The sequence below is a fragment of the Neofelis nebulosa genome, chromosome 12, assembly GCF_028018385.1.
Source record: "Neofelis nebulosa isolate mNeoNeb1 chromosome 12, mNeoNeb1.pri, whole genome shotgun sequence".
Classification (NCBI taxonomy): domain Eukaryota; kingdom Metazoa; phylum Chordata; class Mammalia; order Carnivora; family Felidae; genus Neofelis; species Neofelis nebulosa.
The window spans coordinates 34,793,942-34,810,916 of NC_080793.1; the positions used below are offsets into that span (position 1 = coordinate 34,793,942).

General features: G+C 41.0%; 1 protein-coding gene across 5 annotated transcripts in view; it reads right to left on the bottom strand.

The window, feature by feature from the left end:
• TDRD7 (tudor domain containing 7) overlaps nt 1-16,975 on the bottom strand; it is an 80,872-nt gene that overhangs the window by 15,451 nt on the left and 48,446 nt on the right. For 4 of the 5 annotated variants that reach the window (XM_058694824.1, XM_058694825.1, XM_058694829.1 and 1 more), the window contains 5 exons: nt 14,154-14,340; nt 9,725-9,836; nt 7,860-8,062; nt 6,179-6,313; nt 4,333-4,419 (listed from right to left, as the gene is read on the bottom strand). In XM_058694824.1, the coding sequence (XP_058550807.1) occupies nt 4,333-4,419; nt 6,179-6,313; nt 7,860-8,062; nt 9,725-9,836; nt 14,154-14,340 (724 nt within the window). The remainder of the gene's footprint in view (nt 1-4,332; nt 4,420-6,178; nt 6,314-7,859; nt 8,063-9,724; nt 9,837-14,153; nt 14,341-16,975) is intronic. The other variant, XM_058694826.1, reaches the window with a different exon arrangement.

Here is a 16,975-nt window from a genome sequence, read left to right on the forward strand (position 1 = left end):
TTATCATAGAAAATTTAGATACTTCAAAGAATGATATAAAAATCACTTATAATCTATAATCAATTGTAATTATCCTTGTAGTCTTTAATCCATACATTTATAAAGAATTAGATTTACAAAAACTAGAACATTATTTGTATATACTATTTCCTAATTGGCTACTTTTCACTAAGTGTCTCAAAAATATTTCATGTCATTAGTCTTCTATAACATTTTAATATTACATAATTGTATCATGCAGATACGTTATGACTTATCTAATAACCCCTTTGGCTTTACAATTTAAATTGTATAAATTTTTGCTCTTTTAAGAAATAATCATACTTACTGGGCATTTGTATTTCCTTTTTCATAAATTAAAATTTCACAAATGTCACAATTTCAGCTGGGCCTTACATGATGAATGGGAATAAACCAGGTTGGTAGGAGTCTAGTTAGGGGCTAATCCAAACATTTCAAACAGAGGGGGAAAAGGATGGGCAAGACATTTATATTTCTTATGTGTGGAAGCTACAAGCATTTTGGTTATGCTGGGATGTAAAGAGAGAGGCAGGGCAAGGCAGGAGATGATGCTGAGAGAAAGGTGAAGGCAAGGTAAGGTCTTGGAGAGCCAGACATTATGTCTTAAAGAACCGGATTTACCCTGCAGATGAGAAGAAGCCAATGTCAAGTCTTGAGGAGAAGAATGAGATGGTTGGCTTTGTAAGAGGCCATGTATTTTTGGTGGTAAGACTGGGTGAGGGCTTTGAAATCAGACAGATTTGGTTTTAATCTCACCTCTCACTTTCTAGCTGAATGACTTTCCTCATCAATAAGAATGGGATCATAGGGTTTTGTGAAGATTAAGTCAGATCAGTCATGTTTATAAAAAAAAAAAACAAAAAACATTTTAGGACACCTGGGTGGCTCAGTTGGTTAAACGTCTGACTCTTGATTTTGGCTCGGGTCATGTTCTCACCATTCAAGGGATCAAGCCCCACATCACATTGGGGTCTGTGCTGACAGCACACAAAGCCTGCCTAGAACTCTCTCTCTCTCTCCTCTTTCTCTGCCCCTCCCCATGCTCATGTGTGTGCTTTCCCTCTCTCTCCCTCTCTCTCTCTCTCAAAATAAATAAACTTAAAAAATAAAAAAAAAAAACATTTCGTGTCTGGAAAATAGTAAGCCTCATTAAACATTGGAAGTATTATTGCTTGCTATTATTTACATTTTGGGTCACTCACTCTAGTGGCATGGAGCTTGACTGGAGGAAGACAAGAGTAAAGACAGAGGAACCATAGTATTGCAGTGATCTAGGCAAGAAATGACAAAGATGCAAAATGTCACCGGGGCTGAGGAAGATTCAGGAATCCAAGATAACTCTTAAGAAGCAGCCTCAGTGGCTGCATGAAGAGAGATACCACCAAAATACAGATATAGGAGGAAGATAAGGATGCGAAAAGATAATTTTGGTTTCAGACATGCAAAGTTTGAGGACTATGCGAGATGGACAATTAGGCTGGCTTTTGCATAAATCTGAAGCTCATCGAGGGCTGGAAAACAAACTGGGGAGTCATGAGGACAGAGTTGGTCACTGAATCGATGAGACGGCATTGCCTAGAAGGATGCAGAGGCCTAGAAGAACAGTGAGCTGGGACAGGACTTGGGGGGCACTGACAGTGACACTGTGGAGTGTGGTGGGTGGGGGAGGTTGGGGTAAAAAACAGAAGCAATCATTAGAACATCATGACGAAAATTAGGAGGATTTGATACCATGGTAGCCTCTCTACAGCGAGAGGGGTACTTCAGGTTTCGACACTGTTAGATGCAGCCAAGAGGCCTGGTAACATAAGACCTGGAAGACTCTAGCTGGATTGTGCAGCTGAGGTCCTGGTGCTCTGTTGGGAATACAGGCAGCAAACAGCCGTGGCTGAGAACTGGCTGGAAGGTGCCATAGAAAGCGAAGGCAGACCACTTGGGATGTGTTTGAAGGAAACAGGAAGAGTGAGGACCACTGAGTAGAGTTGGCTGGATGTATGGAGTAAGTTCAGAAGGTATAGGGACTAAATTAAGCTTAGACGAGTTACAATGTCAGGAACAAACACATCATTTAAACACAGGATCTGCTTCTCATTAATCATTCTTTCTTCCTTAACTTTCTATGTATCACTAAGAGAATGAATACTTTTGCTACCTCCAAAGCAGACAACTCACAGTTTGATAGTAAAACAAAAATAATACTAGACATTTATCTCAAGTATTTGAGCATATGATGAAAAGGTATTTTGCCAAAAATGCATAACCTGATTCTACACATGAAGAAACTCAAGCAGTGACATAGTCTGCAAAATGCTGCTACTATTCAAAAGGTGAATAACAAAGAAAGCCAGAGCAATTGCCAGATTGGAGGAAACTAAGAAGGCATGACAATTAATTACAACTTGGGATCCTGGACCAGAAAGAAGATATTTGCAGGACAATCTGGGATGTCAACAGAGTCTGCAGATTAGTTAATAATATTGTATGAGTGTTGATTTGCTGGTTCTGATAATGGCTATGCCAAGACGTTAACAACTGGAGGCAGTGGGTAAAAGGCATATGGGAACTCTTGGGACTATTTTTACAACTTTCTAAAAGTCTGAAATTATTTCAGATATGTGTGCATTTATACATAATACACTAAACAGCACAGAACTTTACAATTTTTAATTTTTAAAAATCTTTATTTATTTTTGAGAGAGAGACAGCGTGTGAGCAGGGGAGGAGCAGAGAGAGAGGGAGACACGGAATCTGAAGCAGGCTCCAGGCTCTGATCTGTCAGCACAGAGCCCGATGTGGGGCTCGAGCCCACAAACTGTGAGATCATGACCTGAGCTGAAGTCGGACACTCAACCGACTGAGCCACCCAGGTGCTCCTAAAATTTTTTTTAAATGTTTATTTATATTATTTTTGAGAGAAAGATAGACAAAACGTGAGTGGGGGAGGGACAGGCAGAGAGGGAGACACAGAATCTGAAGCAGGCTCCAGGCTCTGAGCTGTCAGCACACAGCCCAACGCAGGGCTCGAACCCACAAACCATGAGATCATGACCTGAGCTGAAGTCTGAAGCTTAACCAACTGAGCCACCCAGGTGTCCAATAAACAGCACAGAATTTTAAAATTCAAATGCCATGTTCTTTTGAATGAGTTATGTTTTTGAAGTTTATAACTAAACATACAACTCTTAGTCACATAACCCCCGCCCCACTGCTTAAAGTAGAGGTTCTTGCATCTAGATTAAGAACCTCTGAAACAAAGACAAAAAAGGAAAAAACAATCAAACCCAAGTTTGACACTTTAGCAATTGGGAAAACTAGATATCAAAAATAGAAGAAAGAAAGAAAGAAGGAAAGAAACAGCAACAACGAAAATCCAAAACCCACCTTTGAAAAACATATGAAAATATATGATAAAATATAACAAATCTCTTTTCGAATTTGTAACTGTGCTTGCAAGAAAATAAGATAATTATTAGAGACTGGAATTAGAGGAGCATGTAAACACTGAAGCCAAAGCTGTCCTCGGCAGGAAGGAAGATCTGAGACATCCCCCCAAACCCCTGCCAAGAAGTCAGAACTCTCAAAGGGCTACACCCTCAGCAGAATGGTGACTCTAGAGAACAATGAAGCAATATCCAGTGAAACTGAAGACAGGCATTCTCTCTATCCAGAAACTCCATTCCTTCCTACGTACCCTGGGAGATGTGCACAGGAAGGTTCATAAAAGGAGGTTCCATTTATAACAAAAAATTAGAAAAAATCTAAATACCGACGATCAGGGTGCTGGAGTGATAATGTTGGCACATTCGTACACCGTTAAATCAAACAGCAGTGAAAACATATGAATGAGAGAGCTGCACACATCAACATGGATGAATCTCCCGCAGAATGAATAAAAAAACATATTTCAGAAGCATCAATACATTTTACCATTTACATATATTTTTTAAGCATTTGTGTGTTAGATTTTATTAAGTTTTACTATAAATATTCTATATACATTTTCATTTCTGTATTCCCACTACCTCTATATTAAAATATATAGATAGCAAAAGCTCGTACGTATAAATGCAAATACAGTGAAAGTATAAAAAGGCATAGGAATTAGAAACAGTACACTCAGTGGGCAGTTCCCCTCCTCCAGAGTGGGAGTAGAAGAAATGGAGGCAGGCATAGAGCCTCAACCATGTTGGTCATGTTTTATTTCTCCCGTGGTGATGAATATGTGGGTACTTCTTCCATTTTTTAAAAAACTTGTTTGTGTATCTGAAATATTTCACAATAAGCTTTAAAAAAGAAGTGACTGATTTTTACCTCTACTCGTAACCATTTTCCTTTGCAGTGGAAGAGGCAGACTTTCCCACAGAAGGGTAATGAAACGAAGTACTCGGAGGTCATGTGCTACAAAACAGAAATGCGTGACACTTTTATTACTCTTAGCAAGGAGCGTATTGCTACACCACCAGAAAAACATCACTGTGGCTCAGGCTCACTGGGGCACCCGTACTTCGCCAGGCTTCCCATGAGGAGTCTGCTGTGGTGCGTGTACGAGGGTGATGGGATTTCTACCTTATTTCTCAGACATTACTGATGGCATCTTCTACTCTCCCTCCTCACACATGGCCCATAATTCAGACCTGTTAAAATGTCTACAAACATAAGTGTGCAGGTCAGTATGATGCATCCAGGCACGAGTGCCATCAGTTAAACATGAAGAGGGAGGATGAATCTGCCAAAAAGGAGAAGAGCCTGGATGAAAGTGAGGTTGGGCTAGCTGTCCAGAAGGCCTCTTCCTGCCAACTTTTAACATTTAGATTCAAAGACGAGATTTTTACTTCCAAAACAAATGTTATCAACACAAATATGGGTGTCAGTGCCAGTGAAATGGCAACAAATCACGACCATAGGCCTCTTCATCCTCCCCTTTGCTGTAGCTTGAAGCTGAGGACCTGTCACGGTCTCCTCCATTCAGGGTGAATGTTTGTACTCTCCCCAAAGGCAGTGTCTCCATTTGGGTTACCAGCGCACTGGGGACTATCGAGAGGACTTTTCACCACCATGAATAATAAGCACATGCATGCAAATGAGTCACTGGAGTCAGCTTCTCTAGATGTCTTAGATTTCTCCAAGATAGATTAGCAAACCAAACTTAAGCAATGACCCTGAGATACAGCTAAGACATCTGTAATACAGAAAGAGACAAAGCTACAGATCTGATGCCTCAGTTCTAGGCTGTAGTCTGAATACAAGTCTAACCCGATTCAGCACAAATATTTTAGAATACCTATTCTATGTAGGATACTTGATTAGATACTGTAGTACCTAAATGAATTAGGTCCTTACCAGTACCTGCCAAGGCTCTGTCTCTGCCCTCAAGAAGCCTACACTGCATAAGGCAAACGAATACCCAAACAGCAAAACTACAATGTTGCAAATGAAGCCAGGAGGCACTTTGGTGTGCTTGGGAGGTTGGAGGGAAGGGTTCACTTCTAAGGGCAAGAGGGTCAGGACCCACATGGCATTAGGATTTAATCACTCAAAACCAAGCATATTCTGGATTACAATTGTAACGCCCTACGAGAGGTAAGAACATCACCTTAGAACTTTAAAACAAAACCTCCTCAGATCCTGGTTTAGAAAATACTACTAGAATCAAAGGGTAAGGAGCTTATTAATAAATTTAAACACAGAACCACATTTACCAAGGCATTAGGTTCTCATGGACCATAAAGAGTTTGGGGAGTGATGCTTTAGAAGTTTTCTTCTCCTCCTAGATTCCATGGTTTTGTCTTTGCCTGAGGCAGGGGAGTCAGCTGGCTCTAGCACACAAAGTCACAGCGGCCGCACCGTAGCATCATCAACTGTGCCTTGTAAATAACAAACCTGCCAGTCGCTGGGCCCTTACTCTGTGCCAGGCGCTGTGCTAAGCAGTTTGGCCGCTACTCCTCACAACAATCCTATGGATATATACACTGTTATTATCTTCATTCTGTAATGCAGAAACCAGTAGTTTTTTGTTTTTTAAGTTCTGCAGTCCAGGACTCTTACCTACCATTCTACAGCTTCTACCTCAGATTGTTCAAAAACTACACTTATACCATTTGGTGACCATTCTTGTTTGGAACTGAGAATTTTCGAGGTGGATGTCGCTCTGCCGTACCTTACAATGGAAGTAGTCCTCTATCTTATGCAGAAGGTCGTTGAGCTTGTTCAGACCTTTACAAGGCACCTGGCAGTAGAGTGTGCCATCAGAGCAAATATTAGTCACTCTGACATTCGTGTACATAGCATCAATCTGGAACAAAGGACACACCAAGGAAGCTTGAGACTAGAGCACAGCTCTTACCTACTTTAGGGGTATCTACCTAAATAATCGCATTAAAAGTCTTTGCATTTTAACATCTTTTAAGCAAGCAGGAGAATAGATAGGATGATAGAATGAAATTTGGAACTTAAATGTGAAAACCTCATTTGGAGACCTCTCTTTCCAAAAGGAATATCTGATATCATTGTTTCAGGGACAAAGTACACATTTTGCAAACATTAATTACCACATTTCATTGCCTGAAAGGCTAAGTGTCTTTCATTTTGGTTTATTTTCTACTTATTAATTTAGAAAAATAATTATTACATAAAAAATACTTTTTGCAACATTAACATAAATGAAAATAAAAAATTCTCACAAAATCAGTCCCACTATCAGCCTACTTTCCTACCTGTGTTTATCAGCTGCATGAATGTTAGTAATTTTTAAAAATTATAATCATAGCAAAGGCTTAATTTTGGCCAACTTTTAGTCAAATCATAATATAAAGAGAATTCACTGTTGTTCTACTTATTAAACAAATGTTTTCCCAATGTTGCCATGGGAAACCATTTAAAATGGGTGATGGGCAGGGGTGCCTGGGTGGCTCAGTCAGTTAAGCGTTCGACTTTGGCTCAGGTCATGATCTCACAGTTCATGGGTTCAAGCCCCTCATGGGGCTCTGTGCTGACAGTTCAGCGCCTGGAGCCTGCTTTGGATTCTGTGTCTCCCTCTCTCTCTGCCCCTCCCCGACTCACGCTCTGTCTCTCAAAAATGGATAAAGTTAAAATAATTAAATAAAATAAAATGGGCGATGGGCATTGAGGGGGCACTCGTTGGGATGAGTACTGGGTATTGTATGTAAGCGATGAATCACGGAAATCTACTCCCAAAACCAAGAGCACACTGTATATATACACTGTATGTTAGCTAACTTGACAATAAATTATATATATATAATATATAATATATTATATATATAATATATATTTACAAATACTTAAATATATATTTAATAATAAATAAATGTAAATAAAATAAAAATAAATATAAAAATATATATATTTAAAAATAAATATATAATAAAAAAATAAAATGACCATTTTTAACATCTCATCTTATTCTTTAGAGTAGCTGTTCTATAATTTATTTAAAGATTTCCTTCTTTGTGGAAAATTTATGTTTTTTACCTTTTAAAACTGTAAAAGCTAACAATTTAATAAACATCTTCACTTATCTAACTTTCTGTTCTTTTGTATTATCCGCTTCTATTATCTTTGCAAAATAATTTCTTATAAAATACAATTTTACTCTAGAAACTGGGAAATAAAACAAAAACCCAATTCCTAATAATTCCTATTTATGTTTTGGCCTTCTTTTCCCCTCTTCCAGTGACCCCCCTCCCCCTCCTTTTCTCCCGTGACACACAGGCAACCTGTCCCTATCAGTTGTTAGCCTACAATTTATACCATTCTTTTCCACTACCTTTCTTCCCTACAGTGTGTGTGACAGACAACTAGAGTGGTCACAGTGCTACCTGAAGGTGAACCTCTAGAGACTTGTCGCAGATGGCCTTTAAGCAGGTGGCATTAATATTGACGTCATCTTCTCCCGAGGTGTCGTACAGAACAACAAGCGGAATATCTGCTTTGTCAAGTATTTCCACAGCAAAGATCTTTCCACAAGTTAAAGATTCAACCACCTTCACTAAATCAGGATCATCACTTAAAACCTCCAACCCTGAAAAATATTGACTATTTTAATTTCTACTTAATTAGCAGAATCATTTTAAGATAAATAGACTGCATGGGACTGTTTGGGCTGCTTACTGTAACAGTGAATCTACTACCAAATCCTTATAAATTTTCTAGGGAAGCTTTGTTTTACAGTCTTGTTCACGTTACCCGTTCTTAGGTTTTAAAATATATATATTGTAGTGAGAATACCTTTTTGAATGATTACACAAAGGCAGGCAATCTTACAACAAAAAGGAAAAGTTGATGGTCTATCAGAATTTCTACCTTAGCAGAAATGGACTTCACTTTATATACCAACATATATTTAAAACAAAAAGACTAATACACACAAGAAACTATCAGTCAGTCATATCTGCCAGTTATGTATTTGTAATGTTTTTCCTAAAAATTTACCCTTGACCTTTAAAATTTTCTAATTGAATATACAATTGTTTCATATAAAATGAACATGCATTTATTGGAAATTTATACAATTATTTTCTTTCTTTATTTCTTCTTAAGTACACCATGATGGTTCTGAGTATACCAAAGAACGTTGTGATTTATCAAAGAAAGATTAAATTGTATTTAACATAATATAGGTATCAGGTGAATTTCACTGTGGTCTACTTAACTCTTTAAATTCTTTGAAAATTGTAATTCTATGTAACATATACATGACAACTCTAAGTTATTCTTTTAAACTAATTAAAACTAGCTCATCATTTCCCCAATGGTGTCATGAGGTCCATTTCTGTATTTTCCCCTTGAAATCCATAAGCACGAGTTCAGAGTCCCTGTGAGCTACCTCTCTCTTCTTGTTCTCTCTTCCGGACACATAACGTCACAGCTTTCACTAAATCTCTCATCTCAGCATCCTGAATCTTGTCCTACGCTCCTGATACGTTCTTTTCAAAACTAACTCCCACAGGCTTGTAAGAGGCTTCTAAAACTACTTGGGATTTACCTCACAGACAGAGCCATACCCAGCCCCACTGGCATAGAAACCCTTTCTGGGTGAGAAGGAGGTATTTCTCACAGGGCTAATTTTCATTGAAGAATTGTGATCACTTTCTGAATTTAGCTCAGGCTCTCTTGGCATGATGCTTACACACTCCTGTGTCTTTCCTCATATTAACACGGCCACTGTGTCCTCCATGCTTGTAGGTTACTCCTACAGCATCCCTCTCACACACAAGAGGAGGAAAGAAAAGAACAATGGTATGTGGACTGTGCCAGAGAAGGATGAACTTGGGCTTGGGTCCATGAAGGTGCATTAGGTGGTAACAAGCAGTAGCCAGAGGCCACCTCAGTGGGGAAGAAGCGGAGAGTCACCTCCCACCAGGTCAAATAACAGGATTCAAACTGATCAAATCCCATGATACAGGGCCTCTGGCTGGCATTGCTAGGGCAGTTTGAACAACAACAACAAAACCTTTAAGATGGCTAATAGACATTCGCATAATAAAGTATAATAAAAACATTATAACATATTGATAATGGTCACATCTTGTAAAGACATTAAACATGAATTTATTTATACCTTTCAAGAAATAACTCATTATAAGACCTTGAGATACTTAGGTCATTTTAGGATTTAACTGCCCAAAGGTACAATGGTAATAATGTGTCAAAATGGAGAGAGCTTTAAAAAAGTTCCTCTTACCTGCTAGCTTACACTTTGTAGCTTGGAATGAGAGTGAACAGAACTTTGGGTTCAATTTGTATGCTTTGCTCTTTTCAATATTTTCACTAAAACCATAGTCAACATAGCATACCTAATGATAAGAAAAACATCATTTAGGCTCAAATAAAATTCTTCACCCTCACTTCTTAAAAAACATCTGACACATTTGATTGGCTCCATTTATTCCCTAAAAACATGTTCAGTGGCACTAGACTTCCTGGAAAATGGCAGGGGTGGTGCCCCTGACTTAGTCCAGAAAGGAAAGGCTAGGGCTGGGACCAGGGAAGCCAGGGCCCCAGACTCCAGGCCTCACTCCTCTTCGCCAACAGGAAGAACGAGGTAAGACTGAACTCAGTCAGATGCCTTGTAGCTGCCAGCTTCTCAGCAGCACAACTGTCCAGATCCACAGCCCTGACTGCCCCTGCCCCTTCCTGTCTTGATTTCCTTACTTCCACTAATGATGCGCATCCTTAGGGAGCAGGATTGGTTTCTAGAGAGGGTGTTACCTACAGAGGAGTATTTATCAGATTTGAAATCCCCAAAACAGCACTTGTGACTACTTACTCCCAGCTATGTGCTTTGAGAGATCCAGATGCTTTCTGTCGATGACAACAATGGCGTTATGGCTAGATAACAGGGAATTCTACACTGCAAAAATAGGTACTTCCCAGTGGAGCAAAGCTGGGTTAGGCCTTTGGCCAGCTCAACAAAAGTCCCCAAATCTGCTGGACAGTGCTCTGTGTTTGCAGAAACCTGCACGACTCTTCCTCACCATTAGCACAGATCACTGAGAGCTTGGATGTTATCTCTGGAATATTAATAACATCTTCTATTGGAAATAAATGTATTTAAAAAAAGCTTCTTCTTTTTTTTTTTTTTTAGAAAAATAAAATCTAGGAGTGCCTGGGTGGCTCAGTCAGTTAAGTGTCCGACCTCAGGTCATGATCTCAGCGTTTGTGGGTTCGAGCCCCATGTCAGGCTCTGTGCTGACAGCTTGGAGCCTAGAGCCTGCTTCGGATTCTGTGTCTCCCTCTTTATCTGCCCCTTCCCAACTCATGTGAGTGCTCTTTCCCTCTCTCTCTCTCTCTCAAAAATAAAAGCATTTTAAAAATTTAAAACCATAAAATAAAACTAGAAATAATGAGCTGTGGTTTAGAATGATAACTATAGAACGATAACTAATAATCTGAGGGAAAGCATTAAAAACCTAGTATGCTTCTCTAATTAAAACAGATGACAGCTATTCAAACAAAACAAAAACCAGAGCGAAGGCACCACTAAGAAATACCATGTAGCAGAGAGCCAGGTGCTTTCACTTTCTGTAGAAAAATTAAGTCCAAAGGCCAGCTTCTTAGTACCTAGATTCTGGTACCAAATACACAAAACAGAAATTCTCCCCAGCAGGGAATCAAATGAAAAAAAGAAGAGATGCAGAGACTGCAAATACCTTTCCAGACCACCTGATAAGTGGGTCTGTGGGGCCTGTATGTCATGATGGAGATAATCATCTCCCAGAGTCCCTATCTTGATTCAGGGCTCCTGTAGGCCGAGATCTGTGGCGCAGCCATTTAGGCGTCCGGGCCCTTTACTCCAGTCCCAAAGCAGCACCTGTTCTTCTTTCCCATAAGCCTCAGGAGTCAGGCAACACTTGTTTCCTTTAATAGCTATCACTACCTACAACTTGGACTCTGCTCTTCCCAGACCTAGAATGCAGAGAACACAGTCTACCAATAGGACATAATATCAGTAGGACATAATCATCATTCCAGGGAAATTCAGACTGTATTCCTAGCATCAAAAGACTAAAGAATAACTGCTCCAAAATCTTCAAAGGATTTCCGTAACGTTTGGAGCTTGTTCTCTTTCCTTTCTTTCTTTCTGAATCAAACACTGTGCATTTGTATGGCAGCAGCGGTGTATAAAACACTTGCTCGTGGGTTGTGAGTTTGACTCACACCGTACTCTGCCCTGCGCTGCTGAGTGGAGTTTCTCTCCCTAATGCCTTGGGATCAGCACAAGCAGCCCAGGCCTGGAGCGGAGCCCCAGTCAGTTCCTGGTTCTCTGGCACCATCAAGTGGCCGTAGATCTCACCGCGCCACCTGAGTGATAATCAGACATCCTTGGGATGCCGGTCTGGGTTGGGCCCAATCCAGCACCCACTTCAGGGCATGACTTCATACTCCTGTTTCCCACACTCACCAAAGATTGACAAGTGGAAAGCAAGGAGGGAATTGTATTCGTTTCCAGGCACAGCACAGCTCAAGAGAAACAGACTTGATAAGTAGCGGGGGTTTCTCCAGAGAAAAGGAGAACTGCATGTCTGTCTGCTTCACGGGGTTGAGGGGAACAAGCTCAGAACAGAATTGTTCCATGGATTGCAGTCTAAGAGCTTATGAGACCGTATAACATACTGAGATGTCCCCTTCACCCCCAACACCAGCCACGGCTCTTAGCAATCCGATGCCACAGCTGGTGATCTCTCCCCGATGGGATACTTTCTTCTTCTGGCTTTCATGACACTGCCCTTTTGGTTTTTACTTCTTCTTTAGCCAATCTTAAGATTGTGTGAAAGGTTTTCTTTCCCAGAGGAGGTTCCAGTTGAAGACAGCGTCACAAGATCAGAGTGTTTTTATGCAGGGAAGGGCATCTGAGATACAGATAAGGGGATGGAGGGACTTGACCAGGGGCACATGACTATTCCCAGGCAGAGGCAGGACTAAGACCCAAGCCGCTAATCACACTGTGCTTCCCACTGGCCCAGTTCTCTGCTTGGTCCTTAACGTGTTCCAGATTTTTTTTTCCCCCAAACTTTATCCACATATAATTTACATTGAATGAAAAATGCCCATTTAAAGTATACAGTTTGATGAGCTGTGATAAATGTATATATCCATACACTGACCATTATAATCAAGATAAAGACCACATCCACCACTTCAAAAATTCCCCCTTAGCCCCTTCCAATTAAGCCCCCTCCACCTCCTGTCACAGGCAACCATTGATCTGATTTCTATCACTATAGATGAATTTTTAGCTGTTCTTAGCCATCACTTATCTGGAATCAGGATAGCTCTTTTGTATCTGACTGCTCTTACAGTTCATGAGTTTTAAACATGTGACTCTTTTCAGTAGTTCATTCCTTTTTTTTGTTGTTGACTAGTATTCCATTCTATGAATATACTACAATTTGCTTATACATTTACCTATTGGTAAGCATTTGGGTTGTTTCCCATTTGGAACTAGTAATAATAAAGCTGCTCCAAACTTGTGTCCAAGCCTTTTGGTGGACCTATATTTTCACTTCTCTTGTGTAAAGACTTAGGGGTCAGATGGTAAGTGTAATAACTTTCTAAGGAACTGCCAAACCATTCCAATTTTCAGATTTTTATAGTCAGGCCAAATTGCTTAAAAACTGCATCTTTGTAGATTTAGTTAAAGAATTTCCTAAATTTCTCTGTGAGTGGCTAAGGGTGGCTCAGTGGTTAGGGTGAGCTTGCTTCCATAGAAGGCCAGGGCCTCTTGTATTGAACCATCTGGGTAAGAAAGAGCAAGTACCCTTTCTGACCCTCCTGACCCTGTGCCTGGGGCCAGGGGTTTCAGGGCAGAGTATCTGATGGACCTAAGCCCAGGTTCAGTGAGCAGTATCTGCACTCAGTGACACACAAAGGTTATTTGCCAGGGACTGACAACACCATAATTAAATAGGTTTCAAATTACGGAACAGAGGCTGCAGAAATAGAAGTATATTTCCCTGCTTGCAAAACCCAGACAAAACCGTGCCTTGAGAGTAAGAGAGTTCTCATTCTCCATCTCTGCACTGAAGGAAAGAAGAGGCCATGGGGCAGAGGTTGACAGCCAAGAACATGGCCAAGTCTGGAAGTCTTAGAGCCTGCTGACGCAAGAGACAGGCCAAAGAGTCCTCTGACTTCTCCAAGAGGACGGAGAGTGCAACACTCAGACAGCTCTCGGGGCACAACCTGAGTCCTGTTTGGGGTCCTCAGCTGGCTGCATAAGAGGGGAGAGCGGGGATGTCACGTCCTCTAGTCTGTATTGCTTCCCTTACTCCAAAGAGCTGATCTTCATAGGAATCCCACAGAGCTTTGATCAGTAATTATTATGTCTCTCCTGAGAATGGAAATAAAGACCCTTTCCTGATTATATCATGGGTTATGAATACTGCCATGGAGAAGACTTTTTTTTTTCTTTTTTTTTTAAACTCAAACTCTGAGATCATATGACTACCACGGACTTAAAAGCTGATAGGGATAATCTTTTACAGATATTATGTTGTCAACTTCTGGAAAAAACTAAATGGAGTTAGGAAGGACACAATATTAGAAGGAACACCTACGTTTGAAAAATAATGTGTGCCTCTTCATAAAGCTATGACAAAGTAAACAGTGCTTGCCTTTATTTTGTTTTCATCCATCGAGATGATCTGTGCCCGTAACCAAGCATCCTCCTCAGCATTTACAGCCAGTAACTGCCCAACATGCACAGTCTGGACTGGTGTGATCTTGGGGTTCTTACTGTAATACTCCTTCATCTCATCTTCCATTAATTCCTGAGCAGCAGAATAGTCTTTGCCCACATACCTGAATTAGTTAAAGGAAGAGACCACAAATGAAGCAACCCAGAAGGAGGAAAATGACAGGAATTCACTAGGAATTCACTAATGACACTCTCATTTTTTTTCTACTGCCATCTTTCCAGTCTCAGACATGGATTATGTCAATGGGTAGGAGAACACGTATTTAGTAAACATTTCTGTCTTGATAAAGGAAAGTATAATATTATGGGGCTCATGTAAAACAACACCAGGGCCGAACACACCAAATCAAATGCTTGACAACAATCCAGACAGCTGGAGGATGTAACAGTAAGCAGTCAGGGAAACTTCGGTGAGGGTGAGGCTAAGAAAAGATTCAAGGGAAGGGAAGAGAGGAAAATATGGTAGAAAATGGAGACACCAGTGCAGGCCAGATTAGCAAGAGTCTATTTAAGATTTTTTTACTAAGGCTGCTGGAAATCTTTGTGGATTACTGAGAAGAGAATCCAGTTGGTGGTTTTGCCTTAAGGCTGGGTTTGAACAAGACTCAAGCCCTGAAAACCAACGAAATTTTAAGAGAGAAAAACAAAGCCTTAAATGCACTAAACACAACCATGTGACAACCCATCTCCCCAGCTTACTGGACAAGTTTAAACAAATTACAACAAAACATTGAGCTCTGATACCCTTAAAGAGATGATATCTTCTAGCTAAATCTCTCTTAAATTGTATGCTTTCTGAGAAGGCTTTTTCAGGATATGGCCTATCTCCTTCTACAATTTTCTGCTGTTAAAACTGCAGTCACCTCGTCCCAGTTGATTATTAAAACACACTATTTCCAGAAAGAGCCTAAATGTCCATCAACTGATGAATGGATAAAGAAATTGTGGTTTATATACACAATGGAGTACTACAGGGCAATGAGAAAGAACGAAATATGGCCCTTTGTAGCAACGTGGATGGAACTGGAGAGTGTGATGCTAAGTGAAATAAGCCATACAGAGAAAGACAGATACCATATGTTTTCACTCTCATGTGGATCCTGAGAAACTTAACAGAAACCCATGGGGGAGGGGATGGAAAAAAAAAAAAGAGGTTAGAGTGGGAGAGAGCCAAAGCATAAGAGACTCTTAAAAATTGAGAACAAAGTGAGGGTTGATGGGGGGTGGGAGGGAGGGGAGGGTGGGTGATGGGTATTGAGGAGGGCACCTTTTGGGATGAGCACTGGGTGTTGTATGGAAACCAATTTGACAATAAATTTCATATATTGAAACAAAACAAAACAGGGGCGCTTGGGTGGCTCAGTGGGTTAAGCCTCCGACTTCAGCTCAGGTCATGATCCCGCGGTCCGTGAGTTCGAGCCCCGCGTAGGGCTCTGTGCTGACTGCTCAGAGCCTGGAGCCTGTTTCAGATTCTGTGTCTCCCTCTCTCTCTGACCCTCCCCCGTTCATGCTCTGTCTCTCTCTGTCTCAAAAATAAATAAACGTTAAAAAATTTTTTTTGAAAAAAAAAGAAACAAAACAAAATACTATTTCCCTTTGTGCCACAAATAAGCTCTTGTGTTCTTGCCTTTTAGTACTTAGGGACAATTCCATCAAAGGTCTCATTCTAGGATGTGAAACCCAGCAAATCAAGTTCAGCTCCTATAACAGGAGCTGTCTCAACCACAGGATGAAGCTTTTTAGCTGGAAGCTATGCCGTAACGGCACCAGAATCACTGACTAGGGAGATGGGGGGTATGCCAACAAGCACATTGCCCTTTGCACTGTTCCGCTTTTACCCAGGGCCCAAGTTCTCCTATACAGCTTTAAGAGACTACTCCTTTGAAAATGTTTTCATGCATTCTTGGTAACTATTGGCAGGACAGAAGACACCCTATTCAATCTATTTGTTACTAGAGTTAAAAAAGCTTTAAAAGGTCCTACACAAAATGAAAAGAATGCCTCTTTTGAGCAATGGCTATTTTAAAACCAAATATTGCATGCATCTTATTTACTCCAGAAACAGCTGAAGAAGCTTTGTCACACTCTGCTGATTAAGTTTACTGAGCTTTACAAATGGTAAGGTGCTGCCTGGGGTGCAGCTGCCTCTCAGCTCTGACGTCCCCCAGGAGGTCTGTAGCTCTGCCGAGTGCCCATTTCCCAGACCTGGAGTCTCACAGGTCCTCCTTTTAACGTTTTTTTTTTTTTTTTTTTTTTTTTGAGACAGAGAGAGACAGAGCATGAATGGGGAAGGGGCAGAGAGAGAGGGAGACACAGAATCGGAAGCAGGCCCCAGGCTCTGAGCCATCAGCCCAGAGCCCGACACGGGGCTCGAACTCACGGAGTGCGAGATGGTGACCTGAGCTTAAGTCGGATGCTCAACCGACTGAGCCACCCAGGCGCCCCACACAGGTCCTCCTTTTAGTGCTGCCACGGCCCTGGGAGCCTAACCGGCCCGGAGGCCTGGGCAGCAGCCTGTGACTTGGTTGTGTGCTCAGCACAGGCACCCGCTAGGGAGGAGGAAGGTGGAGAGAAGCAGCATGAAATCCGCTCTCAATGACAACTGGCAGAGAAGAATGGCTACTTGGCTTGGGTGGAGGTGATATTATGGTTGGTGTGATGGTGGGTAGTGGGAAGAATGAAGTCCTGCACTGTCTCCCAATTACCTGAACAAGTGGGCAAAGAATGATATGTAGGCTA